Source organism: Lepus europaeus, chromosome 19 (genome assembly GCF_033115175.1).
Source record: "Lepus europaeus isolate LE1 chromosome 19, mLepTim1.pri, whole genome shotgun sequence".
Lineage (NCBI taxonomy): Eukaryota > Metazoa > Chordata > Mammalia > Lagomorpha > Leporidae > Lepus > Lepus europaeus.
The window spans coordinates 14,269,634-14,297,620 of NC_084845.1; the positions used below are offsets into that span (position 1 = coordinate 14,269,634).

At 42.2% G+C, this 27,987-nt stretch overlaps 1 protein-coding gene across 1 annotated transcript in view; it reads right to left on the minus strand.

Annotated features, from left to right (window-relative positions):
• The window catches only part of LOC133747815 (zinc finger protein 569), a 30,904-nt gene extending 7,042 nt beyond the window's left edge, over positions 1–23,862 (minus strand). The window contains exons 1-7 of the mRNA XM_062176189.1: positions 23,726–23,862; positions 23,341–23,388; positions 14,525–14,684; positions 12,289–12,448; positions 7,736–7,793; positions 4,636–4,762; positions 4,225–4,320 (exon numbers count right to left, since the gene is read on the minus strand). Coding sequence (XP_062032173.1) covers positions 4,225–4,320; positions 4,636–4,762; positions 7,736–7,750 — 238 coding nt within the window. The 5' untranslated portion in view covers positions 7,751–7,793; positions 12,289–12,448; positions 14,525–14,684; positions 23,341–23,388; positions 23,726–23,862. The remainder of the gene's footprint in view (positions 1–4,224; positions 4,321–4,635; positions 4,763–7,735; positions 7,794–12,288; positions 12,449–14,524; positions 14,685–23,340; positions 23,389–23,725) is intronic.
• Between the last annotated feature and the right edge of the window lie 4,125 nt (positions 23,863–27,987).

The following is a 27,987-nucleotide window of genomic DNA, read 5'->3' on the forward strand; positions in this document are numbered from 1 at the left end:
TGATGGAGCAGTACATGAAAGCCACAGCTACACAGTTTGTTCATCATGCTTTGAAAGACTCTATTTTAAAAATAATGGAAAGTAAGCAGTCTTGTGAGTTAAGTCCATCAAAGTTAGAAAAAAAATGAAGATGTGAACACTAATTTAGCACATCTATTGAACATACTTTCAGAGCTTGTGGAGAAAATATTCATGGCTTCAGAAATACTTCCACCGACACTGAGATATATTTATGGGTGTGTGTTTAGCATAGTAGTTAAGGCGCTGCTTGGGATGCCCACATCCAAGTGCCTGGATTCAAGTCCTGGCTCTGCTTCCAATTCTAGCTTCTATTTGATACACCCCCTGGGAGGCAACAGGTGATGCCCCAAGTGATTGAGTCTTTGCTACCCATGTGGGAGACTCATATTGAGTTTGAGCTCCTGGCTTCACTCTGGCCCAGCCCCAGCTGCTGCAAGCATTTGAGAAGTGAACCAGCAGATGGAAGATCTCTTTCTCTGCCCTTCAGGCAAAATACATAAATATATATTTTAAAGACTTATTTGTTTGAAAGGCAGAGTTACAGAGAGAGAGAAAGAGAAGGAGAGACAGATCTTCCACTTGCTGGTTCACTCCCCAAATGGCTGCAGTGGTTGAGCTGGGCAGGCCTGAAGCTAGGAGCCAGCAGCTTCTTCTGGGGTATCCCATGTTGATACAGGGGCCCAAGTACATGGGCCATCTTCTGCTGCTTTACCAGGTGCATTAGCAGTGACCTCAGTCGGAAGTGGAACAGCCAGGACCTGAATCAGCACCCATATGGGATGCTGGCACCACTATGCCACAGCACAGGCCCCAATACATAAATTTTTAAAGAGTGTTTTCAATATACATTTTTGAAAATATAAGTAATACCTCAAAGGAAATGGTGCTGTGGGTTACCACCATATGAGTAAAGAGGAAATGAGAAGAATTACTTTCCAGCATCATTTTGTACTTTAAAATATTTGTACTATGAACATGTGTTATATATTCATAAAGTTAAATAAAAGTGTATTAGACAATGTATTAATCGATATGATGAAAACAAACTATGGGAAGGTAGTTATTAGATGAAAGGATTGGCACATAAAACGGGAAGACCCCACCTAAGCTGACTGAATAGGGAGAAATACAACAAGCAGAAAAGGAAAACTGAAAATTGAGGTTAAATATGGTATAGTATTTAATATGTACTCATATGGCATATGAGTACATCCTTGATTCTACCCAAAGCCACACTAAAATGAGATAAACAGAATGGCATCAACAAAGACCACAAGAGAGAACAATGGATGACACACAAAGATAATTTTAGAAAATAGAAAAAGAAGAAGTATCCTGACAGAATTGAGAAAGATGAAACCCAGGTGCCTCAGAGGAAGAGGTCAAAGAGTAAAATCAATTCCTACAATATAACTAAAGAAAGGTTCAAGAATACGAGAAAGCATATGCCATAAAAGATGGGCATGAATTGAGGGGCTAACAACAAGAGGACTGATTGGACCTACATGGCAAACAGATGGCTTCATTGTACACTGAGGTGCCTATCACTCCTCTACCCTAGCGAGGATAGGATACCATTCTCTGCTTCTAAAGAAAGGAAGACGGAGAAGCTCTACAGGCTCCCTATTTTAAGATGGTGGAATAAAAAAAGTTGCTAGTACATTTCCCTCTCTACAAGTAAGGAGTATGATCCAAGAAGGCAGATGTAACTCCAATTATAACAAATGGGTTGGTATTGACGTATATAGTGGAGAATGAAATGGGGAAGAGGATTCCAAGAAGACAGTTCATGCTGATATTGGGCCAACAAAAGCAGTTGAGTGTCAAAATAAATACCACATCTTGAAGTTCAGAAGTAACAAACCAATCAATGTTGTAAGTACAATATTGAGATTTGAGAGTGTAGATTCATGACGAGATACACCAAAGAAGCCAAGACAACAAGAACACATTCTGACATACTATTTTTTTTAAGAAGTCTGTTAGGGTACGGGTGTAAGATTTAGAGTTGAGTTATCTTAGAGGGGATGTAAGATTCAGACTTGTAGCAGCAGGAAATAAAGCCTAAACTTACTTACACACATGAAGAATACAGGACTTCAGCATGAAGTAGAAATGCCTTTCTATAGATTAAGGGTTGAAAAGCTTTTCTTAAAAGTATCAGTAAGTAAATATTTTAGGATTTGTGAGCCATATGGTCTTAGTCAAAACTATTTAACTTTGGTATTATAATGTAAAAGCAGTTATATATAAAAGACATAAATGATTGAGTATAGCTGTGTTCCAAAAAAACTTTACAAAAACCAGTGGCAGGCCTCTATGGCATAATTTGTTGACCCCAGTGCTAGATCAGAGCACTCATTTTCCTTCTCCAACATTATCTTCCTTGTAATAGTAGGCAAAGAAAAACTATTATTGATCAAAAATAGAATGAGCTGCAATCAAATCTATAGAAAACTATCACAAAGGAAAACGAAACATGATAAACAAAAATACAAACTAAAATTTTTACTATAGATGATAATCTTGACTAAATGCGTTACCTTGAATTAAAAAATTTTTAATGAAAAAACAACCTATGAATCAAAAGCTCAAAATATAAATGCAGGAGAAAGAAACAAGAAAGCAGAAAGGGATAAAAAATTTACTCAGCAGAGCCAAGCAAATAATTAGAAGGGAAAAATAAAACTACCACTAAAATGAACAATACTATATAAGTAGACTTCTAAAAACAAAAATATTTTTACAATTAGAAGTATGGTATGGTTTCTTTACATTGCAAAACAATATTATGGATAAAATAGACATCCTGGTGCATCACCAGGCTACGGGAAGTAGCATAAATCTCACAGAAGAAAATGAACAAAAGAAACACTACTAGCTAAAGCTAGATTTGGGAGAGACAATTAGAAATAAGCTGGAGGATGGGTCTGAAGTGAATGCCCTGGCAAACAAAAGCCCTGCTAATGGAAGTATAAGCCTTGAGCCAGTAATAAGAAAAACTCAACTGAAGTTCCCACAAAATGCCAGAATCTTCAAAGATGGCTCTTAATTGATAGTGCCTCTTAGTACCCACTAGAAACACATGCAAGTCATCTTCCTAAGAAAGTAATACCAATGTAGGACAAACCATGTATACAGGACATCTTCCAAAATGGAAAATGCATATATAAAAAATTAAGCATGGATTTCAAAAATTTTATGCATGAAAATAAACATCTTGGGGCCAGTGTCATGGCGTACTGGGTTAAGCTGCCACTGGCGATGCTGGCATCCCATATGGGTGCCAGATCGAGACCCAGCTGCTCTACTTCCAATCCAGCTCCTTCCTAATGTGTCTGAGAAGGCGGTGGAAGATGGTCCAAGTGTTTGAGCCTCTGCACCTTTCTGGGAGACCCAGAAGAAGCTCCAGGTTCCTGGCTTCAGTATGACACAGCCCCAACTGTTGCAGCCATTTGGGGAGTGAACCAGCAGATGGAAGATTTTTCTGTCTGTCTGTCTGTCTCTCCCTCCCTCCCACTGTAAATCTACCTTTAAAATAAATAATAAATAAGTCTTTTTTAAAAATCTTTTAATTCCATTTTCATGAATTTTAAGTACCTTCATATATGTATATGTATGTATGTATAATCATATCTAATATACACACATCACAGACATATACATATATGTCTATGCACACATACATAATATAGCAGAAGATAGATGCTAACAAAATCAGCACTGACTTTAAAACTTTAAGTAAAAGGGTGGTAATCATTACTAAAGTATGTGAAGAAAAGCTAAAAATGCAGTGGAAAGTATAATATGGGTATAGATATGATGCTAAGTGGTTTAGAATGGAAGGGAGAAGAAAATGAAAGGACTATAAATGTACAACTGCAAATCTGTTAACTTCTGTATGCAAAAGAAAAGGATTATTTTATATATATAAAGATCAGCAAAGATACTGAAGATGCTAGTACCAGAATAATAATCAAAGTAAGGTTGAAATCAGTTAATTCGGAAAGGTTGGTACCTAACATACATGAAGGCCAAACAGGCCTCTAAGTCCTGAGGAAGTTAGGAATGGTATTTAGAAATGACACCTTAGGTTTATGAAGAGTTCAATCAAATAGTCTATAGAATTTTTTTTTTTTAAATGTGCTTTTAGAACATTTCATTGATTAACCACCATTATGGTACTGACCCCACCTCACTAACCTGGACAGTGTCTCCTTAGTGCCTCTTCCTCTACCACCCATGGTTCTTCTTCTTGTTCCAACTTGAAAATCACATCAGGTTTGGTGAATGGGTAGCCTGTCAAAAGGAAATGGCATCCGTGTGGGCATAGATTAAAAACAAAGAAGCACCCAAGAAACGAGCCGGCCCAGGGAAGCTAGGCTTTCCGAAGGACAAGAAGACGTGGCTTCTGGGAATGCTGCTTCTTGAAACACAGTTAAGGATGGCCTTTTGCTCTGAAAGCTGCAGCATGGACATTGACACAAAGGGTTCTCAAAGCCAAACTCACTCTAACAGTTAAAAGTGCCATGGCTTTGAGAACACTGGGGGGGGGGGGGGGGGGAGGAGATACTTTATACACAGAATTCGAGTTACACAGTAAACCACTCTTACCCACTGTGATTAAGTTGTTATAGTTCTCTAGCATCACGTTCCGGTAGAGATTCCTCTGAGTGGGATCCAGCTGCTTCCATTCCTCCTGGGTGAAGTCAATAGCCACATCTTTGAATGTCACTGTTCCCTGTAACAACACACTCCTACTCAATCTGAAGCCATTCATTTTGGGTGATGTGGACACAACGTGTTGAACCTTGTTCTGATAGTATTTAGAGGAAGATATTAAAAATAACTTTACCTGGCTTTATTATTTTCTGAAAGAAACCCACCACATTAGCAACACCCTGTCAGTTTATGTTCATTCATTGATTCAGAAAGCACATATCTTGAATAACTATCATGAAATAAAGAAGAGATCTTGGATATCAATTTATACTGAGTGTAAAAGAAATGGAAAAATAAAATTATATTCAAGTTAATTGATTTGGAGCCTCACTAGATATCAAAAGCAGGAAAAATTTGAAGAAGGATTTGGATGGAGGCAAAGTAAGAAGAGAATAATAGGTGAAATGAGGTATAGTAGGTCACCCAGTTGGAGATATTCACTGATTTAGCAGTTGGACACATAGTAATGAGATCAAGAGTTGAAAATAAGGTTTGCTGATTAACCTTTATAATATGTGCCTGCAGCCATGAAAAACGGGATCAGGCTGCTTGAAGAGCTTGTGTATACTTAAAGATGAGGGCCACAGAAAAGATACCCTGATAAAAAGATTTATTTTTCAATGATCAGAAATATTATTATAACTGCAACTATGAAAAAATAACATGAAGAAAGCTATAGGATGAGTTTCTGAAAGGAGCCATGTGAACTGAATATAGAAATCTAATGTACCTTTCCTAGTTCAAAACTGAAATGGCCCAAAGAATATGAACATAAGAAAAAAAAAGTTCAACAAAACAGAAAAGAAAGGGAGCAATTCATAATTCCTACCTTTTAGGCAATTTCTACTGAAGATTAGATGAGATAGAAGGATTCTTTTTTTTTTAAATTAAACTTTTATTTAATGAATATAAATTTCCAAAGTACAGCTTATGGGTTACAATGGCTTCCCCCTCCCAAAACTTCCCTCCCACCCACAACCCTCCCCTTTCCCACTCCCTCTCCCCTTCCAATCACATCATGAGTAATTTTCAATTCTCTTTATATACAGAAGATCAGTTTAGTATATATTAGGTAACGATTTCAACAGTTTGCCCCCATATAGCAACACAAAGTGAAAAAAAATACTGTTGGAGTACTAGTTATAGCACTAAATGAGAGTGTACAGCACATTAAAGACAGAGATCCTACATAATATTTTTTTAAAAATTAATTAATTTTCTATGCCATTTCCAATTTAACACCAGGTTGTTTTTTTTTCATTTCCAATTCTCTTTATATACAGAAGATCGATTCAGTATACAATTAGTAAAGATCTCATCAGTTTGTACCCACGCAGAAACACAAAGTGTAAAAATATTGTTTCAGTACTAGTTATAACATCACTGCACATTAGACAACACATTAAGGACAGATCCCACATGGGATGTAAGTACACAGGAGATAGAAGGATTCTAAGAGCTAACTCACAGCTAATAGTTCTAAAAATTTATTTTTAGGTCCTAAAACAGATGGAAAACATCTGGCCCACAGACCATATAAAACCCGCAAAATCATTTGGTCTGGCCCTACCAAGGCAACCAAAGGCAGGACTCAAAATTCAATAAATCTGTGGCAGGCTAATTTTTAAGGTGATAATTTTATATGGCCCATGAATTATGTCATAAATATTCAAATCTCTCTGCTTCTTTTTTTTTAAGATTTATTTATTTATTTGAAAAAGTCAGAGTTACACAGAGAGTGGAGAGGCAGAGACAGAGAGAGAGGTCTTCCATCCGCTGGTTTACTCCCCAATTGGCCACAATGGCTGGAGCTGCGTCAATCCGAAGCCAGGAGCCAGGAGCTTCTTCCAGGTCTCCCACGTGGGTGCAGGGGCCCAAGGACTTGGGCCATCTTCTACTGCTTTCCCAGGCGATAGCAGAGAACTGGATCGGAAGTGGTGCAGCCGGGTCTTGAACCGGCACCCATATGGGATGCTGGTGCTTCAGGCAAGGGCATTAACCTGCTGTGCCACAGTGCCGGGCCCTCTCTCTGCTTCTAAAAAAAAGTTTCCCCATCCCTGTCCTAAAAGGATCAAAAACTCATTAAGAATAAGAATTAAGATAGAGCTGTTGTACTGATGGGAACTCAGAATTCTTTCTCGCTGAAGATCATGGTATTTGAAACAAGTATATCCAGAAGACAACAGCAAAGTGTCAAGGAGCAGTGTTGTGGTATATCAGGTAGAGTCGCCACCTGTAATGCTGGCATCCCATATGAGTGCCAGTTCATGTCCTAGCTGCTCCACTTCCTATTCAGCTCCCAGTTAATGTGCCTGGGAAAGCAGTAGAAGATCGCCCAAGTGCTTGGGCCCCTGCCACACCCACGTGGGTGAGCCAGAAGAAGCTGTGGGCTCAGGGCTTTGGCTTGACCCAGGCTTGGCCCATCCCTGGCCTTGCAGCCATTTGGGGCATGAACCAGTGGATGGAAGACCTCTCTCTTTCTCTCTCTCTCTCTCTCTCTCTCTCTACCTCTCTGTAAATGCCTTTCAAATAATTATTTTTTTTAAAAAAGGGATAATTTTCTATTGATGTTAATTTGCATCCTTTACAATGTTGGACTATTTAGACAGAGAGTCTTTGTTTTATCCTTAATGAAAAGAAATCAACAAAAAAAGCCAGGTTTACAACTATAAGAAGTTACATTGTAATATTTTAATTGTTCTAGATGCCAATGATAAGCTTATTTCTGATAGGAAATGTTTATTTTTAAACTGAAATACAATGAAAACTATAAATTTCTACTCTGTTTTACATAAAAAATGAAATTCAAATTTGAAGTCCAATTTTAGTTTCTCCAAATGGATGTATTTCATAAACTACATTTTAACTCCTTCCTACTTTTTAATCTTCCAACTCTATTTCCTCTGCCTGTCTAATTACTGTATGGATCATGGCAGTGCCCTGAAGTTGCATAATAGAATAAGATAAGGAACAAGGACTATTTTATATTTACCTGGGATTCAGTCATTTCCTCTTCTTTCCAGGAAAGTACAGAGCCTGTGGAGGTAGAGCTGGGGAAGAGAGTAAGTCATTAGAAAGGGTATCTGCACCCACAGGTAGATTAAAGGTCACTTTGTGGCAAAATGTTACTTGGATCCATCTGAAAGGCCAAAAAACCAATATCACTATAGTTTGAACTTTTATCTTCTTGAACTCAAGAGTTGTCTCCAAAGTTTCATGTTAATGGCACTAAGAGGGTGGAAACAGTCCAAGTACAATGTTTAGAGGTGGACCCATGGGAAGTGATTAATTTGGAATAGGCATTGGAAAGGAGTCCCCAAGACTGAATCCTAGTGGCTTTATAAGAAATACAGAAATGGACATAGTCAAGGGGTAGGCATTGTGGTACAGCAGGTTAAGTTGTTGCTTGGGAGGCCCACGTTCCCTATCAGAGCTGCTAGTTTGAATCCTAGCTACTCCACTTCCAATCCACCTCCCTGCTAACGCACCTGGGAAGCAGTGGATGATGGCTCAAGAACCCGAGTTCTCATCATTCATGTGGGAGACCCAGATGGAGTTCTCATCTCTTAGCTTCAATCTGGCCCAGCCCCGGCTTTTTGTGACCATTTGAGCAGTGAACAGATGGAAGTGGGTGTGTGTGTGTGTGTGTGTGTCCGTGTCCGTCCCTCCCTCCCGCCCCGCCTTTATAAATAAACACATACATACATACATACAATTGTTTTTAAAAAGCTATAGTCAGGGGCTGGTGCTGTGGTGTAGTGGGTTAAGCTGCTGCCTGCAGCGCCAGCATACCATATGGGCACCAGTTCAAGTCTCAGCTGTTCCACTTCTGATCCAGCTCTGTGTTAAAGCACCTGGGAAAGCAGCAGAGCAAGGCCCAGGTGCTTGGGCCCCTGAACCCATGCGGGAAACCCAGAAGAAGCTCCTGGCTCCTGGCTTAGGCCTGGCTTAGCCCTGGTTGTTGAGACCATTTGAGAACTCAGCCAGCAAATGGAAGATCTCTCGCTCTGTCTCTCCCCTCCTCTCTGTAATTCTGCCTTTCAAATAAACAAAATAAATATTAAAAAAAAGAGACATAGTAAAGATATAGTCAGAGGTGTGTGCTCCTGTCTCTTGCCATGTGATGCCGTGTGCCATCTAGGGATGCTGCCAGAAAGAATCCATCACCAGAGGCTGAACAAATAGGTTCTGCTGAACAAACAAATCCTGGCCTTCAGAACTATGGGCCAAGATAAACCTCTTTTTTAATAAATTAGCCTGCTTTGGGTATTTTGTTAAAACGGTGGAAAAATGACAACCAAATATTCACATCACAGAAGACCTTGTAAGTGTGAAGAGGACTGATAGGATCATGCAGAACTTAACCACAGGGCAGATAGGACAGAAGCATGTACGTGGGAGATGCCCCATGACTATTAATAGCTCTGTATCAGAGAACACATGTGTACTGCTTCATGAAAACATATACCCAAGAAAGTTAGGAAACTGACAAAATACCTAAGATAGTGTACTAAGACATTTAAATAAGAAATAATTAAGTAGGAATTAAACAGGAATTTAATAAAAAGTCTGATAATTAGATTTTGAGGAAGGAATGAAAAGTTGGTATGTGCTTAGTAATATGTATCAGAGACAGTGATGGTAAAAGAGTGAGCTCCTTATTTTTAATAGAAAAAAAAACCTAAAACTGAAAAGTACTAAATCATGTAGGATAAGCACATTATTAGAAAATTGGAGGGGCCAACACTGTAATATAGCAGGTAAAGCTGCCGCCTGCAGTGCCAGTATCTCATATGGGTGCTGGTTCGAGGCCCAGCTGCTCCACTTCCCATCCAGCTCTCTGTTATGGCCTAGGAAAGCAGTAGAAGACGGCCCAAGTGCATGGGCCCCTGAACCCACGTGGGAGACCCAGAAGAAACTCCTGGCTTCTGCCTTTGGTTTGGTTTAACTCCGGCCATTGTGGCCACCTAGGGAGTGAACCAACGGATGGAAGACTTTCTCTCTCTCTCTCTCTCTCTCTCTCTCTCTCTCTCTCTCTTTCTGCCTCTGCCTCTCTATAATTCTGCCTTTCAAGTAATTAAGTAGTTTTTTAAAAATTCAAATAGTTTTTCCAAAAAAGACAAATTCAATTAAAAAAATATACACTTGCAATAGGTTCAAGTAATACTACAATGTAGAAGGACAAACACCGATGTCTCCCCTCATGCAGCCTATTTCGCAGATTTAATTTGATTCGGGAAAGTTTTCCTCTTATTTTATGTCCAGCTCCTTTTGTTATTGTTGCTATTCATTTCATTGATTTTGTCATTCATTAAAGTTTCCTCCTAAAGAGTCTTTTAAAGGAAACTTTAGGGGCCTGTGCTGTGGCGTAGTGGGTAAAGATGCCGCCTGCAGTGCTGGCACCCCATATGGATACTGGTTTGAATCCCGGCTGCTCCACTTCCAATCCAGCTCTCTGTTATGGCCTGGGAAAGCAGTAGAAGATGGCCCAGATCCTTGGGCCCCTGCACGGACCCAGAAGAAACTCCTGGCTCCTGGCTTTGGATCGGCACAGCTCCAGCTGTGTGTGGCCAACTGGGGAGTGAACCAATGGATGGAAGACCTCTCTCTCTCTCTCTCTCTCTCTGCCTCTCCTTCTCTCTCTGTGTAACTCTGACTTTCAAATAAATAAATCTTTTAAAAACAATAAACTTTAGGCTACATGACTTATAGTGAGAAAAAGTAGAGATTTGCTAGGAGCAAAGAGATTTGCCTTCTAATCCTCCCTCTGCCACTAATAAACACTGTATCCCCTCCCAGAGTTCTGTTTTCTCAGAGCCATCATCAACCTTTAAGAGGACAGCGGCATATGATGGTTTCTTTTTTTTTCCTTTTTTTTTGACAGGCAGAGTGGACAGTGAGAGAGAGAGAGACAAAGAGAAAGGTCTTCCTTTTCCGTTGGTTCACCCCCCCAATGGCTGCTGCGGCTGGGGCACCGCGCTGATCCAAAGCCAGGAGCCAGGTGCTTCTCCTGGTCTCCCATGCGGGTGCAGGGCCCAAGGACTTGGGCCATCCTCCACTGCACTCCCGGGCCACAGCAGAGAGCTGAACTGGAAGAGGGGCAACTGGGACAGAATCCAGCGCCCCGACCGGGACTAGAACCCAGGGTGCTGGCGCCGCAGGCGGAGGATTATCCTATTGAGCCGCGGCACCGGCCACGATGGTTTCTAAGCAGCTGCTACAGTACTGTGAAATTGCTAGAAAAATTTTACATCTTGCTAAGGATGCAGAACCAGCATGTTTGAGAGACCAGATATGGCAGACACTATTAATTAGACACTAAAACAGCCACTGTTTCCACCTTATTTATTGAAAATGAAACCTCTATTGTATCCAAGTGGCAATGTACCTCTATTGTATCAAAGTGGGGTGAATTGTGATTGTCAATAAAGAGAATCTCATTCTCTTTTCCAGCTTCTTTCTCAGTATTCTTTGCAGATAAGAGTTATTATGTGACAGAATACTGGCCAATAGGAGTCAATAAGATGTCTACTATGGGGAGAGGATATAAAAATTTCTGTTCTCTGGTTTTAAAAGAAATGATAGGCATTAGAATAAAGCTCAATTTCTTCTTCTTGCTTGGATATGGCTACAATGCCTGGATATTTAGCAACTGACTTTGTAACCTGAGGTGACAATTATATGAATAAACAGTGATTAGTTAAAGAGGATGGATGGAGGAGGCTGGCACTGTCACATAGCAGGTAAAACCACTGCCTGCAATCCCAGCATCCCATAAGGACATGGGTCTGAGTCCCGGCTGCTCCACTTCCGAACCAGTGATCCAGCTCCCTGCTAATGTGTCTGGGAAAGCATCAGAAGATGCCCCAAGTCCTTGGGCCCCTGCACCCATGTGGGAGACCCAGATGAAGCTGCTGGCTCCTGGCTTCAGATCAGCCCAGCTCCTTTCATTGTGGCCATCTGGGGAGTGAACCAGCAGAAGGAAGATCTCATTCTCTCTCTCTGTAACTCTACCTTTCACATAAATAAATAAATCTTAAAAAAAAAAAAAGATGATGGTTTGAAAGACAGAAAGCACCACATTTTGATGACAGGGAAGCACTGAAATAGTTTGGAATCTACTTTTAGTCCTCTTGTTAAGTGAAACAATAAAAGCTTTGGTTGTTTAAGCCACAATTAGATTCAGCCAGAACTAATAATAATTCTAAGTACAAGACAGCTTTGGTGTTAAAATTTGAATTTTTCAACAGGGAGAAGTAATAAAGTGAGGTGATATGTTTGCATATTCCAGGGGAGATACATGAATTTTCTCAGGTTGGTTCTTGATCCCGCCAATGCTATACTGCAATATCCTTTAATTTTCTTCTCATCCATCTCCTTTCCTCCACTTTACCTCAACTCTGAACAAGTTCACTACTCTTCTAAAACTAGGGCACAGGGGTGGGCATTTTGTGAGGGGACTAGGGCCACTTGGGATCTCCTATTAGGAGGACTGGGTTCAAGTCCTGTCTCCTCTTTTGATTCCAGCTTGCTGCTAATGTGTACCTGTGGGAGAGCAGGTGATGATGGTTCAAGTATTCAGGTCCTGGCCGCTCATGTGAGACATCTAGATTGAGTTACAGGCCCCTAGCTTCAGCCTGGCCCAGCCATAGATGTTGCAGGCATTTGGGAAGTGATCCAGCAGGTGGAAGCTATCAGTCTCTGTCTTACAAATAAAACAAAAATTAATTAAATAAAACCAGGGGCACACTATCTCATGTAAAAACACATATCAATATTTGTTTATGAATGAATCCTATTCTCAGCAAGCAGATTGTCAAAACTCCAGAAAATGTTACTATCAATTCTGAAGGGACATGCAGTTACTGTGAAGGGGCCCAGAAGAACCCTATGGAGGGACTTCAATCACGTCAACATAGAACTCAGCCTCCCTGAAAAGAAACAGCAGCTCCACGTTGACAAATGACAAATGGTGGGTACATAGAAAGGAACTGGATATGGTTCACACTGTTGTAGTCATATGTAGAATGTTATCAAGGGTATTATACTGGACTTCTGTTACAAGAAGAGATCTAGGTATACTCATCTCTCCGTCAACATCATTATTTAACAGAATGAGTCTCTGCTGAAATCTGAAGTTTATTGGGTGAAAAACATATCCTCAGGGTTCAGGTGAATCCAGGCCTTGCTTATTCAGTACCCCAAGCCCAGAAAGATTAATTATTGAAAGAAATGACATTGAACTTCAGCTGCTTTGATTCAGCAACCTACAACCATTAAAAACAAATACATCAGGATATTTTGGATAGTATCTATCGCTCTAATAAAGGAATGGTTCAGCAAGCTGGTAAAGCTGGTAGAGAAGATCAAAAAGTTGTCCACCTTTGAAAACAAGATGACAGATGATCCCTAAGGCCTTTTAAATATTTTAAAGACACAATAAAAACCTTATATTTGAAAAAGAAAAACAAAACACTGTTTTACAAAATACTTAGGTCAGCCCCTTTTCTCCCTACCACCTTCAGTGATGTTATCATATAATTGTATGTACAATCTGTCATGTTCTACATTCCATCCTGGTTCCACCTCTACCTGGGGTGAATTATTAAAAGCTTGCATGCAGTAAAATTCACTGTTTGTTTTGGAATATTTTGTGGTTTTGACAAATGCAATGTCATACAACTGCATCTCCATCACTCCCAAACCTCTAGGGTGTTTCTCCTTTATATTTAATGCATTCCCCACACACAATCCCTGGAAACTACTGGTATGTTTTCTTTCCTCTGAGTTTTTCCTTTTCCAGGGTGTTGTGTGAATGGAATCATACAATATGTAGGCTTTAGGGGCCGGCGCTGTGGCTCAGTAGGTTAATCCTCCACCTGCGACAGCCAGCATCCCATACGGGTGCCGTTTCAAGATCTGGTTGTTCCACTTCTGATGCAGCTCTCTGCTATGGCCTGGGAAAGCAGAAGAAGATGGCCCAGACTCTTGGGTACCCGCGAGGGAGACCTGGAAGAAGCTCCTGGCTCCCATCTTTGGATCAGGTCAGCTCCAGCTGTTGCAGCCATTTGGGGAATGAACCAGCAGATAGAAGACCTCTCTCTCTGTCTCTCCCTCTCACTGTCTGTAACTCTATCTCTCAAATAAATAAATAAAATCTTTTTTAAAAAATAAAAAAATGTAGGCTTTAGGTCTAGCTTCCCTCATATAATAAAATTTTTAAATTACTATTTAAGCTTTATTTATGTTGTATGAATCAATAGTTCATATCTTTTTACTACTGAGTAGAATTCAATTTTGTAGATGTACCACAGTTAATTCCTTCACTTTTTGAAAGACATTTGGTTGTCCTTTTAAAAAGCTGCTATAAACATTCCCGGAAAGATTGATGTGTGAATGTAAGTCTTCACTTTACTTGAATAAATACTTAGAATTGGGATTGCTAAGTAATACGGTTAGTGCATATTTGGCTTTTTTAAAAAACCCAAACTGTTTTCCAAAGTGGCTATACCATTTTGTATTCTTGCCAGGAATGTATAAGAGATCCTGTTAACAGTATCTATGAAATGCATGAAATCTGTTCTCTTTATATTAATAAAAATTTTTTTAAAAGCGATATTGTCGGGGCCAGTGCTGTGGCGTAGCAGGTAAAGCTGCTGCCTGCAGCACCAGCATCCCACAGGGGCACCAGTTTGAGTCCTGGCTGCTCCACTCCGATCTAGCTCTCTGCTATGGCCTGGGAAAGTGGTAGAAGATGGCCCAAGTCCTTGGGCCCCTGTACCTGCATGGGAGACCTGGAAGAAGCTCCTGGTGCCTGGCTTCAGATCAGCACAGCTCTGGCTGTTGTGGCCAACTGCGGAGTGAACCAGTGGATGGAAGACCTCTTTTCTTCTCTCTCTGCCTCTCCTTCTCTCTCTTTGTAACTCACTTTCAAATAAATCCTTTTAAAAAAAAAGGACATCATACTGAAACTGAAGGAAATTTATCGCCAGCAGAACTACTTTGCAAGAAATGTCAAAAGGTTCTTTAAGGAGAAAAAAAAAAATGATGCAGGTAGAAACTCGGAAAGGAAATAAAGGAGAAGCATCAGAGCAGGACTAATGAAAGTAAAGTCTTTTGGTTCTTTTATTCTTAACTGATCTAAAAGATGAATGTTTAGTTCAACAATAACGAGGGCAGGCATTCTACTGCAGTAGTAGGCTGCTTAGGATGCCCTCATCCCATATCAGAGTGACTGGTTTGAGTCATGGCTTCTCTGTACTTCTAGTTCAGCTGCCTGCCAATACTCCTGGGAGACAACAGACGACGGCCCAAGTACTTAGGTTCCTGCTACCCACAGGGGAGACCTGGACAGAGTTTAGGCTTCTGGCCTTGGCCTAGCCTAGTTCTAGCTGTTGCAAGCATTTGGGGAGCAAACTAGCGGATGGAAGATCTTTCTATCTTTCTCTGTCACTCTGCCTTTCTTTTAAGATTTTATTTATTTGAAAGGCAGAGTGACAGAGAGGCAGAGAGAGCAAGAGTGAGAGAGACAGAGAAAGAAAGAGAGGTCTTCCACCTGTTGGTTCACTCCCCAGTTGGCCCCCAACGGCTGGAGCTGCGCCAATCTGAAGCCAGGAGCCAGGACTTTCTTCCAGGTCTCCCATATGGGTGCAGGGGCCCAAGGAGTTGGGCCATCTTCTACTGCTTTCCCAGGCCATAGCAGAGAGTGGATCAGAAGTAGAGCAGCCAGGACTCTAGCCGGCGCCCATATGGGATGCCAGCACTGTAGGCATTGGCCTTACCCGCTACGCCACAGCTGGCTCCCACTCTACCTTTCAAATAAATAAATATTTTTATAAAAAATTAAAGCAATGATGATAACAATGTATTGGGTGATTATCACACACGAGTAAAGTAAAATGAATGCCAGAAATGTCCTAGGGGATAAGAGGGAGAAATTAAGAACACTGTGCTGTAAGGTCCCTATATTCCATGTGAAGCAGTATAGCATTGTTTGAAAGTCAACTTAGGCTAAAAATGCTATATTCAGGAGAAAGGCGTTTGGGGCAGTGGTTAAACTTCTGCTCAGGATGCCCACATCCCCTACTGGACTGCCTGACTTTGTTTCCCAGCTCCATTCTCCATTCCAGCTTTCTGTTAAGGACTGGCAGCCAATGATGGCTCAAGCAGTTGAGTCCTTGCCACCCATGTGGGAGGCCTGGATTGACTTCATGGCTCCTGGCTTCAGCCTGAGCCAGCCCTAGCTATTGCAGGGATTTGGGGGTGAGGGATCTCTGTCTCACTGTAACTCATTCTCAAGAAAAATAAACACATTTTAAAAATATGTAGAAAACTTTCAGGCAACCCTAAAATTAAAGAAATGTAAATGATACAGCAAAAGAGGAGATAATAAAAAATCATAAAATTTTCAATGAAAGCCAGAGAAATCAGACAAAGGCAAAAAAAAGATCAAATGAAACAAATATTTGTTAGGAGAATGGTATGGTAGATATTAATTTATCTATAAATAAGAGTAAATGGTTTAAACATACCAATTAAACTACTGTGCTCAGGCCTTGCGGCGCCGGCACACCGGGTTCTAGTCCCGGTCGGGGCACCGATCCTGTCCCGGTTGCCCCTCTTCCAGGCCAGCTCTCTGCTGTGGCCAGGGAGTACAGTGGAGGATGGCCCAAGTGTTTGGGCTCTGCACCCCATGGGAGACCAGGATAAGCACCTGGCTCCTGCCATCGGAACAGCGCGGTGTGCCGGCCGCAGCGCGCTACCGCGGCGGCCATTAGAGGGTGAACCAACGGCAAAGGAAGACCTTTCTCTCTGTCTCTCTCTCTCTCTCACTGTCCACTCTGCCTGTCAAAAAAATAAAAAAATAAAAATAAAATAAAAATAAACTACTGTGCTCAGAATGGATTTAAAAAAGCATATTTAATTATATATATCTACAAGAAATGCACTTTATCATAAACACTCAGGTTAAAAGTAAGGAATGAGAATAACACCAGAGAAAACAGAAAAATGAACTCTAGAGATCTGTTCTTAGAAACAAACAAAAAAAATGTGGCAAAATCTGTTAAAATCAATCTTATAGGAACTCTGAGATGTAAGCAAATGCTTAACCAGGAGAAGGATGACTTAAACAAGACAGGTGATCTGTGTGACATTTTACCTAATGTATTCAAAATTCACAAAAGTGAAAAAACTCTAAAACACACAGAATAATTCTAATAAAAACTGTATAAGACCCTAATCAAGAAAATCTGCTCAACTTACTAAAGTTAATAAAAGGAATCCTAAGTTAATACCATACTTAAAAATCAGAAAAGTTAGCAAATTAAAGATGCAAGTTTTCTCAACATTATCTACGAAATTAATAAAATTCCAATCACAAGGTTTGAAAGGTTCTCAAGATAACGCTCAAATCTAGTTAAAATGAAAGACCTGGAAAGAATGAAATGAAAAAAATCAAAGAACATGGATAGGGGCCGGCGCCGTGGCTCACTTGGTTAATCCTCTGCCTGCGGCGCCGGCATCCCATTTGGGCACCGGGTTCCAGTCCCGGTTGCTCCTCTTCCAGTCCAGCTCTCTTCTGTGGCCTGGGAAGGCAGTGGAGGATGGGCCCTGCACCCATGTGGGAGACCAGGAGGAAGCACCTGGCTCCTGGCTTCAGACCGGTGCAGCGCCAGCCGTAGCGGCCATTTGGGGAGTGAACCAACAGAAGGAAGACCTTTCTCTCTTTCTCTTTCTCTCTCTCACTGTCTATAACCCTATCTGTCAAATAAACAACAACAAAAAAAGAACATGGATGGTACAGAGAAGCCATGACTCAAACCAGTCACTCTGATATGGGATGCAGGTGTCCCAAGCAGCCTACCTACTTCACTACAATGCCTGCCCTCATTACTGTTTAAGTAAACATGGATAGTAAGCTACTATGTTATATATATTTGCATATATTAAAAAAGGAAAGAAACGTGAAAAAACTAACAAAATTTTAGAACAATCTGCAGACATGGTATAAAAACAAGATTTCTCTGTGTTTTATATACATCTTCTGCATATAATTTGTTTTGTGTATTTGATTTTCCAACCAGGTAAATGTTTCACATAATTATAAAATAAAATTCAATTAATTATTAAAAGCTCTGCCTAAAAATCAAAAGCAAAATAACACAAATGAACCTAAGCATATATCAACTTTCTGGTTTAACCATACTGAGAGAATTCCTTCTAGCTACTTCAAAACACAATGATTTTTTTAACCTTACTTTCCTAGAAGGATTATACCCTAGCAACAAATACATTTATAAAGAAATGTTAACATATTTATAGTAGAAAGATTGTAAGTACTGAGAATGTTATTTTTAAAATTATTTATTTATTTATTTATTTTTGACAGATAGAGTTAAGACAGTGAGAGAGAGAAACAGAGAGAAAGGTCTTTCTTCCATTGGTTCACCCCCCAAATGGCCGCTATGGCCGGAACTACGCCGGTCCAAAGCCAGGAGCCAGGTGCTTCCTCCTGGTTTCCCAAGCGGGTGCAGGGGCCCAAGCACTTGGGCCATCCTCCACTGCACTCCCAGGCCACAGCAGAGAGTTGGACTGGAAGAGGAGCAACCGGGACAGAACCTGGCACCCATATGGGATGCCGGCGCTGCAGGCGGAGGATTAACCAAGTGAACTGCAGTGGCAGCCCCGAGAATGTTACTTTTAAACTATTTTATTTATGTGTAGATATATAGATGGATGGATATATGAGCAAATAAAAGATACAAAAATAAAAACAAAGATTAAAATCCTGTAATTCCACATTTTAACCTTGGACATAACAGTATGAACTTGTGATTACTATTTTGTTAAGAATGTATTTCCTACTATAATATGAATTAACCTTGAAAACATGCAAAGTGAAAGAAGTGAGTTAAAAGAGTCTACATATTGAGGCCAGCACTGTGGTGTAGCAGGTAAAGCCAATGCCTGCAGGGCTGGCATCCTATATGGGCACTGGTTCAAGCCCCAGCTGCTCCACTTCCAATCCAGCTCCCTTCTAATGTGCATGGGAAAGTAGCAGAAGATGGCCCCAATCCTTGGGCCCCTCCACCCATATGGGAGATATGAAAGAAACTCTAGTCTCCTGGCTTCTCCAGCCATTATAGCCATTTGGGAAGTGAACCAGTGGATGGAAGACCTCTCTCTCTCTCCCCCCCCCCCCATACTCTGCCTTTCAAATAAATAAATCTTTTAAAAAAATCACACACACAAAAAGCCTACATATTATTTAAGTGCCCAAGCACTTAAGCCATCTTTCATTGCTTTCCCAGGCCATAGCAGAGAGCTGGATCAGAAAAGGAGCAGCCGGGACTTGAACCTGCACCCATATAGGATGCTGGCACTGCAGGCTGGGGTTTTAACCCACTGTGCCACAGCACTGGCCCAGAACTGTATACTTTAAGTGGATTAAATGCATTGTATATGAATTAAATCTTAATCAAGCTGTTAATAAAATATTTTCTAGTTTTTTATATATATACACACACACACATATATATACCCTATAGAAACAATAAAACAGTGATCACAATAAGAGCAAGCAGTGTAATTATGGTTTCAAAATATCATTTCCCACTCAAAGGAATCAGGGTATCATACAGAAAGGACAGATCTCATGCTGACGGCGTGTACAAAATGGTCTTTGGAGTTCTTGTCAGACCAGAAATGTAGGACGCCATCAAAACTACTAGGGATGTGATAAAAGGATTCAGAAACCATTTTTAAAAGGTGGCCAAAAAGGAAGACCTTTCTCTCTCTTTCACTGTCCACTCTGCCTGTCAAAAAAAAAAAAAAAAAAAAAAAGGTGGCCAAAGGGCTGGCGCTGTGGCGTAGTGGGTTAAGCCACTGCCTGCAGCACCAGCATCCCATATGGGCACCGGTTCAAGATATGGCTGCTCCACTTCCCATCCAGCTCTCTGCTATTACCTGGGAAAGCAACAGAAGATGGCCCAAGAGCTAGGGCCCCTGCACCTGTGGCAGACCTGAAAGAACCTCTTGGCTCCTGGCTCTGGATCGGCACAGCTCTGGCCATTGAAGCCACCTGGAGAGTGAACCAGCAGATGGAAGACCTTTCTCTCTCTCTCTCTCTCTAACTCCACCTTTCAAAAAACAAAACAAAACAAAACAAAAGGTGGCCAAAGATGGGAACATTTGGGCTTCAAAAGAAAAGTAATTGCAATGGTTTAAAATACATCAACTATGTTAAAATCATATATATGTAAATATATAAGGTTAATAAGTCATCAGGAGATGTTGAGAACGATTCAAAAATCCAACAACTTCTAAAGGACAATGATCTATTTATTCTGTCTTTCCTGTACAAATTGTACCCTGGTTGGGTAACGAAACACTTATGGGAATTTTTTTCTTTAGACAAATATTTCAGCTCATATATGAAGAAGAAATGACAGAATTCAAATATAACTACTTTATAACTCCAATGAAATAATGGGTCTAGCTAATAATTATCCATGTTTCCTAAAAACATAATAGCAAGACCTGTTCTATTTTTAAAATATTTGATAACCAAAGAGAAAAATACCCTTCTATCTCTCCACCTTACTCCCTCTAATATCACAATTCAGTAGTCCTTCAACCCCATCAGGAACTTCCATTCCTTGAATCTACCAATTTTTCACTGTCCCTGACCCCTAGCTATCCTCTCTTTTCTAGTTATCTGTCCTAAAATCCATAGTCAAACAACATAACCAATTCTTAAATCCATGGGCAAACAACATAATCAAATCTTGCTAACTCAGACGACTTTTGCCTCTGTTTGACATTTTTCTAATTTGCTTTATGAAACCAATACATGCACTAAGTCCAACTTTTCCCCTGTGGGTACAATTATACAGATGAACATTGCAGAAAAGAAATCACACAACTATGTGGAATAGGCTCACTTTAAATTCATGAATACTAACATTAAGTGTTTCTTCACTGCTTCCTTGAAAATCATATTTCTCTATGTTCTGTTACACTCTCTTAAGCGATTTTCTTTTTTCTCATTCCTCAAACTCTCAACCTTCCTCTACCAACCTCACTCTCAGCCAAGTCTCTTGCTTCCTACTTCAATATAAAATTGAAGCAATCAGAAGAGAAGTGTTATAAGCTCTCAACAACACATCAGTCCATCTACCTGTATCTGAGACAGGTACTTCTCTCTCTCCTGCTGCTATTATGGTCATGCTCCAAACTAAGGCAAACTCTATCATTAGATCCTGTTTGCTCTGGCTACTTAAAGACATGTTTATGGTATTACTCTCTTTTCTCTCCTGTATCATCAAATTTGTCTATCAGATCATTTTAATTAACATATAAAGAGTAAATTATAGCTCTTAACTCCAACTATCACTCCTTTCACTTCTTCCATTTAAGGAAAAAAAACTTCAGGAATTATCTAAACTGTGGTACAGTGCATTAAGCTACTGCTTCCAACCCTGTATTACAGAACTAGTTCAAGTTCCAATTGCCCAGCTTTCAATCCAGCTTCCTGCTAATGTGCACGTAAAGGCAGCAACTCATGGCTAAAGTACTTGGGCCTCTGCCACCCATATGGAAGACCAGATGGAGTTCCTGGTTCCCGGCTTTGGCCTGATCCAGACCTAGATGTTTTGGTCATCCGGGGAGTGAATCAGTAGATGAGAGAGAGAGAGAGAGAGAGAGAGAGAGAGAGAGAATGTGTGTGTATGTCCCTCTCTCTCTTTTTTTTTTAATTTTAATTTTATTTATTTGAGAGAGTTACAGACAGTGAGAGGGAGAGACAAAAAGGTCTTACATCCATTGGTTCACTCTCCGATGGCTGCAACAGGCAGAGCTGCACTGATCCAAAGCCAGGAGCCAGGAGCTTCTTCTGGGTCTCCCACGTGGGTGCAGGGGCCCAAGGACTTGGGCCATCTTCTACCACTTTCCCAGGCCATAGCAGAGAGTTGGATTGGAAGAGGAGCAGCCGGGACTAGAACCGGCGCCCTTATGGGATACTGGCACTACAGGTGGAGGATTAACCTACTGCGCCACGGCACCAGCCCCTCTTTCTCTCAAATAAATAAATCTTGGGGGTGAAAATTATCTGGACTTGATATTTCCAATTTTTGTTCTTCAGTTTTCTCTTTGGCCTCATACTCCAATGAAACTGCTTTCCGGAACACCAATGACTAAATTCTCAGGCCTCATTTACTTGGCCTATCAATAGCATCTGACAGTTCTCATTAAAACACCTTCTTTCCTTGGATTCCTGGATATCACCCTCATCTAGTTGTCCTCCAATCTTTCTAACTAGTCCTTTTCAGGCTCTTGCTGATTTCTCCTTTCAGCTGTGGCATAGTATGTTAAGTATCTGCCTGCTGGACTGGCATCCCATATGGGCACCAGTTCTAGTCCCAGCTGTTCCATTCCAATCCAGCTCTCTGCTATGGCCTGGGAAAGCAGAAGATGGTCCAAGTGCTTGGGCTCCTGCACCCACCTGGGAGACCCAGAGGAAGCTCCTGGCTTCTGGCTTCGTATAGGCCCAGCTCCAGCTGTTGTAGGCACTTGGGGTGTGAACCAGTGGGTGGAAGATCCCCCTCTCTCTGTCTCTCCCTCTTCCTCTCTGTAGCTCTGCCTCTCAAGTAAATAAATCTTTTTTTAAGAAAAGAGTACATCGTAGCATGTACCAAATAGTTGCTGCTAAACACCGTTTATAAATGCAAGAAATCTAGCAGACCCAAATTACCATCAATAGGAGCAAATGCATTAAAATGTACACCACAAAAAAACTTTTAAACCATGACACAGATGGGTAATTTTTCAAATAAAAACATATTAATCACACATTGTTAAAAAGAAAGATTGCCTGGGAGCCAGTGCTGTGGTGCAGCGGGTTAATGCCCTGGCCTGAAGCGCAGGCATCCCATATATGTGCCGGTTCGAGACCTGGCTGCTCCACTTCTGATCCAGCTCTCTGCTATGGCCTGAGAAAGCAGTGGAAGATGGCCCAAATACTTGGGCCCCTGCACCTGCGTGGAAGACCTGGCAGAAGCTCCTGGCTCCTGGCTTCGGATTGGCACAGCTCCGGCCGTTGTGGTTAATTGGGGAGTGAACCTCGGATGGAAGACCTCTCTCTCTCTTTCTCTCTCTCTCTCTCTCTCTCCATCTCCTCTCTCTGTGTAACTCTTTCAAATAAATAAATCTTTATACATTTTTTTTAATTGCAGAACTGTATGTATAGTGCATTTACAACTTTACGTCATTACGCACCTATATAAGAACATACGAATACATGCATATACATTCGCAAAAAAAAAAAAGATGAGTAAATTGTGACAGTGCCTCGATGGCTGGCAGACGTATGAACGATTTTTGTTCTCTGAACTTTTCCGTATTTTGCGATTTGGGCAAGGAATTGGGGAGCAAAGACAGAAAATTGAATATGCACACAAAACGACATTGTTAACATAAGAATATACAATTAAAAGTAGGTATTGCAGCGTTGGGCCTATTGATGTTTCCTGTTGCTAGAACTAAAGAAACGCTACAGCGACGCAGTGCCACACGTTCACACACACAACCCAAGCCTACCTTCATTCACGGACGTTCCTGTCACGGACGGTGGCGCCCCTGTTCATACTGAAACATAAAACGGAAAAAGCACACCCCCAAAAAGCGTTTGCAGGCTCGATCCCAAGGCCACGCTCAGCCAGCCAAATGTCCAGCGAATTGCAGCCACTCCACGCCACACCCACGGCCTCAGGGAACGGCCGGCCCCGCTCCCTCCCTGCAGAGTCCCCCAGGACTCACTCGGGCCCCGAGTCCACGCCGCAGGCCGCACTCTCGGTGCGGGTTAGGATAGGGCCGCCCCTGAGGTCACAGCTGGCCGGGACTGAGAGCCACAAAAAGCTTCGGTCCGCTAGACGCAGGGCAACGCTTCCCAGACGCCCCCGCGGCTCACCCGGGTGGGACTAACCTGCCTGTCTGCCATTCGTGAGAAAGCCAACGGCGGCATTGAAAGGTGCACAGCTCTGCGCGGGAGCAGCAGCCGAGGGTCTGGCGAGAGCAGCCTCCTTTATTCCCCTCAGGGAGTGCAACCTGGTACTGCGAAGAATCGGCACGGGGCCGCGACTTCGCGGTCCCGAACTACATTTCCCAGAGGCCTTCACGGCTTAAGACGCTTTTTCTACAAAAAGGCGCTTCCTCCTTACAGCTGAGGGGAGCGTCAGGTTGGCGAAGGAGGCGTCGCTCAGTCTGTTTAGTTTTGCCCGGTCGCCCGCGGCTCCACTCTGGGCTGGGCTACATCGGGGTGAAAAGGAACGATCACAAGTCTGCCTGAGCCTCAAGCTCCTAGCAGGAGTCAGAAGAAGAAGCAATGGTGTCCTAGGACTGTGTGTGTGGAAATTCGGCCATGGATTTGGGATTTGGGGTTTATGGAATTGGGAGACTCTCCGGTCCCGTGGCTTTTGAGGTCCTGTGGATTTGCAGCTGTGTGTGTGGCCGTGCTGGCGAATCGTGCATTCTCCTGTCCCGGTCCTGCAGTTTTGTCAGTGACGGTGTGTTGGGGGACTTCTTGAATGTGACAGCATTAATGAACTAGACGAGCTGGGATTGGGAGCGTGACTGACAGGCAGGGAAATGTGACCGGACTATCTGGATTCTAAACAGATAGGGCCATTAACCAGCGTTGTGGCCTCAAACTAATTAAATTCTGGTAACGCTCAGTTTCTGCTACTGTGACAGTTTGAGGCCATGATTTTTAGACCCACTCGAGAAGTTTAGTCAGCTGCCGACGTAGACTCTTTGAGAAGAAGTGAGCCTCAAGTATCAGCAATGTCCCATTTCCCTGAAACCCAGATCGTCCACTGGGACTTCTAGGTATGTCAAATACACCTTAGAACCTACATTGGCTTCAGTAACAGCATGCTACTGTGAATTTGGGCAAGAATCCAGCTCCACAAAATGGAGACCCCGACTTCCCTCTTTCATAAAAAGGTACGCAATTGTTATTAATCTTTCTCTTACATGTAGGTGGTTGGATGTGGAGCCGACTACCCAGCTTAGTCTGTAATTACAAAGCAGGCTGTATCATAATTCCTACTTCCTCTCTCAGCTCTACTCATACCTTTCTTGCAAGAGAGGAATCACAGGAGGATACAAAAAGGCATTACACCGTGTTAGTGTCCACCCCTTCTCCCCTTTTATTAGTACCATAAACTCCCACTTGTTTTAGGAGTAAGAACACTTCCAGGACTTTTGAAATTTTTAGTATGTAGTAACATCTAGTTTTTAGTATGTAGTATGTTTCCTTCTTTTATGTTTTGTTTATGTATTTGTTTTTCAGAGGAAAAGAGAGCACACTCATTCACTGGTTCATTCCCCAAATGTCCATGACAGGTAGGGCTGAGCCAGGGCTGGAGTCAAGAACTTATCCCAGGCAGGAACTCAACTACTTAAACCATCACTGCTGCCCCCTGGGGTCTGCGTTGACAGAAAGCTGGAATCAGGAGCTAAAGCTGGGAATCGAACACAGAGATTTCAGTGTGTGACATGGGCATCTTAAGCACCAGGCTACACACTTCCTCTGCTTATTCTTTCTATACCTGACGTGTGATGGCAACCTAGGGAATATGTCTTCCGTTATTGGTTCCTCCTCTCCATCAAAAGTTCACCACATTCATTCTGGAAATTATTCTACACCATTCTTATTTTGTAGTCTACTCCTAAGGATTCCTAATGACATATAAGTTAACGAGCTAGAATGAAATGTGGGAACATTCATTTTAGAAAATTAGTATCTGGGCCGGCGCCGCGGCTCACTAGGCTAATCCTCCGCCTTGCGGCGCCGGCACACCGGGTTCTAGTCCCGGTCGGGGCACCGGTCCTGTCCCGGTTGCCCCTCTTCCAGGCCAGCTCTCTGCTGTGGCCAGGGAGTGCAGTGGAGGATGGCCCAAGTCCTTGGGCCCTGCACCCCATGGGAGACCAGGAGAAGCACCTGGCTCCTGGCTTTGGATCAGTGCGGTGCGCCGGCCGCAGCGCGCCTACCGTGGCGGCCATTGGAGGGTGAACCAACGGCAGAAGGAAGACCTTTCTCTCTGTCTCTCTCTCACTGTCCACTCTGCCTGTCAAGGATAAAAAAAAAAAAAAGAAAAGAAAAAGAAAATTAGTATCTGGGGGCCAGCACTGTGGCGTAGTTTGTTGTTTCTGCCTGTGGCACTGGCATCCCATATGGGTGTCAGTTTGAGTCCCAGTTGCTCCACTTCCTATCCAGCTCCCTGCTAGTGGCCCGGGGAAAGCAATGGAAGATGGTCCAAGTGCTTGGGCCCCTGCCACCCAAATAGGAGACTTAAATGGAGTTCCGGGCTCCTGGCTTCAGCTTTGTCCAGCTGTTGCCATTTCGGTCATTTGGGAGTGAACCAGAGGATAGAAGAGCTCTCTCTCTCTCTCTGTGTCTGTGTCTCTCTCTGCCTTTATTTATTTATTTATTTATTGTTTGACAGGCAGAGTGGACAGTGAGAGAGAGAGACAGAGAAAAAGGTCTTCCTTTGCCGTTGGTTCACCCCTCAATGGCCGCTGCGGCCAGCGTGCTGCAGCTGGCGCACCGTGCTGATCCGAAGCCAGGAGCCAGGTGCTTCTCCTTCTCTCTCATGCAGGTGCAGGGCCCAAGGACTTGGGCCATCCTCCATTGCACTCCTGGGCCACAGCAGAGAGCTGAACAGGAAGAGGAGCAACCGGGACTAGAACCCGGTGTGCCTGCGCCACAGGTGGAGGATTAGCCTATTGAGCCGCAGCGCCAGCCTCTCTGCCTTTCAAATAAACACAAATAAATCTTTTTTTTTAAAAAGTGAAAATAAATTGTTTAGTCTTTATAAAAGTAATATCAAAACATGTCTGTTCCCCCAAAATATCACAAAAAAGATGATCAGAAACTGTAAATAAATATATCCAAATAATCTCATCACCTGCAATAATTACTATTAACATTTTGCCATGTTATTTTCATTTTAGTGCATATTTTAGGAAGAATCACTTGTGCATATTTTTCTACATTTTATGCATAACAATTTTGAACATATTTCCATTAGTGGTTAGTAAGAAATCAACATGTTAAATATATAACCTAATTTGAATGATGTTTCAAGGCTTCCTTTCCTTTTTTATCCTTTTTGTCATTATAATTCATGCCTTAAAGAACTTCTTTGTACACATGTCTTTCAGCATATGTATAATTGTTTCCCTAGTCTAATTTATAAAAGTGAATTTCCTAGTTCAAACATCAGAAGGGTTTTCAAGGACAAAGTACATTTCCTATTCTAAAATTTATTATAACCCAGTATGAGAAAAAATATACACAAATACTGCCTAAATAGAGTATGGTAATGGCAGCCAAGGAAGTGCGAATGATACACCAGGGGATTTAAAAGAGAAAGGTATTATTTTGTTTCTTTTTTTTTTTTTTTTTTTTTTTGACAGGCAGAGTGGACAGTGAGAGAGAGACAGAGAGAAAGGTCTTCCTTTGCCGTTGGTTCACCCTCCAATGGCCGCTGCGGTTGGCGCGCTGCGGCCGGCGCACCGCGCTGTTCCGATGGCAGGAGCCAGGTGCTTCTCCTGGTCTCCCATGGGGTGCAGGACCCAAGCACTTGGGCCATCCTCCACTGCACTCCCTAGCCACAGCAGAGAGCTGGCCTGGAAGAGGGGCAACCGGGACAGGATCGGTGCCCCGACCGGGACTAGAACCCGGTGTGCCGGCGCCGCAAGGCGGAGGATTAGCCTAGTGAGCCACAGCGCCGGCCGAGAATGGTATTATTTTGATTTCTGGAACTACTGATAACGGCAATACAAAACCAACATACTTTCATCTTTATTTGAAAGGCAAAGAGAAACAGACAGACTGACAGCGATCTGGCACATGCTGGCTCTTTCCTCAAATGCTGGCAATAGCTGGGGCTGAGCCAGGCTAAACCCAGGGACCTGGAGCTCCATCCAGATTTCTCCTGTGGATGAGAGGAACACAAGCACACAAGTCACCACCTGCTGCCTACCAGAGCGCACATTAGCAGGAAGCTAAAACTGGGACATGAACCCAGGCACTCTGATAGGGAATGCAGGCATCCAAGCAGCTTCACCGCTTCTTAGCCACTGCACTGAATGCCCACACTTCCCCTCCAATGCTTATATTTTGTATTTTAAAGCGTGTCTTTTATCAGACAGCATTGGTTTTTGTAAGGCTTCCACAAA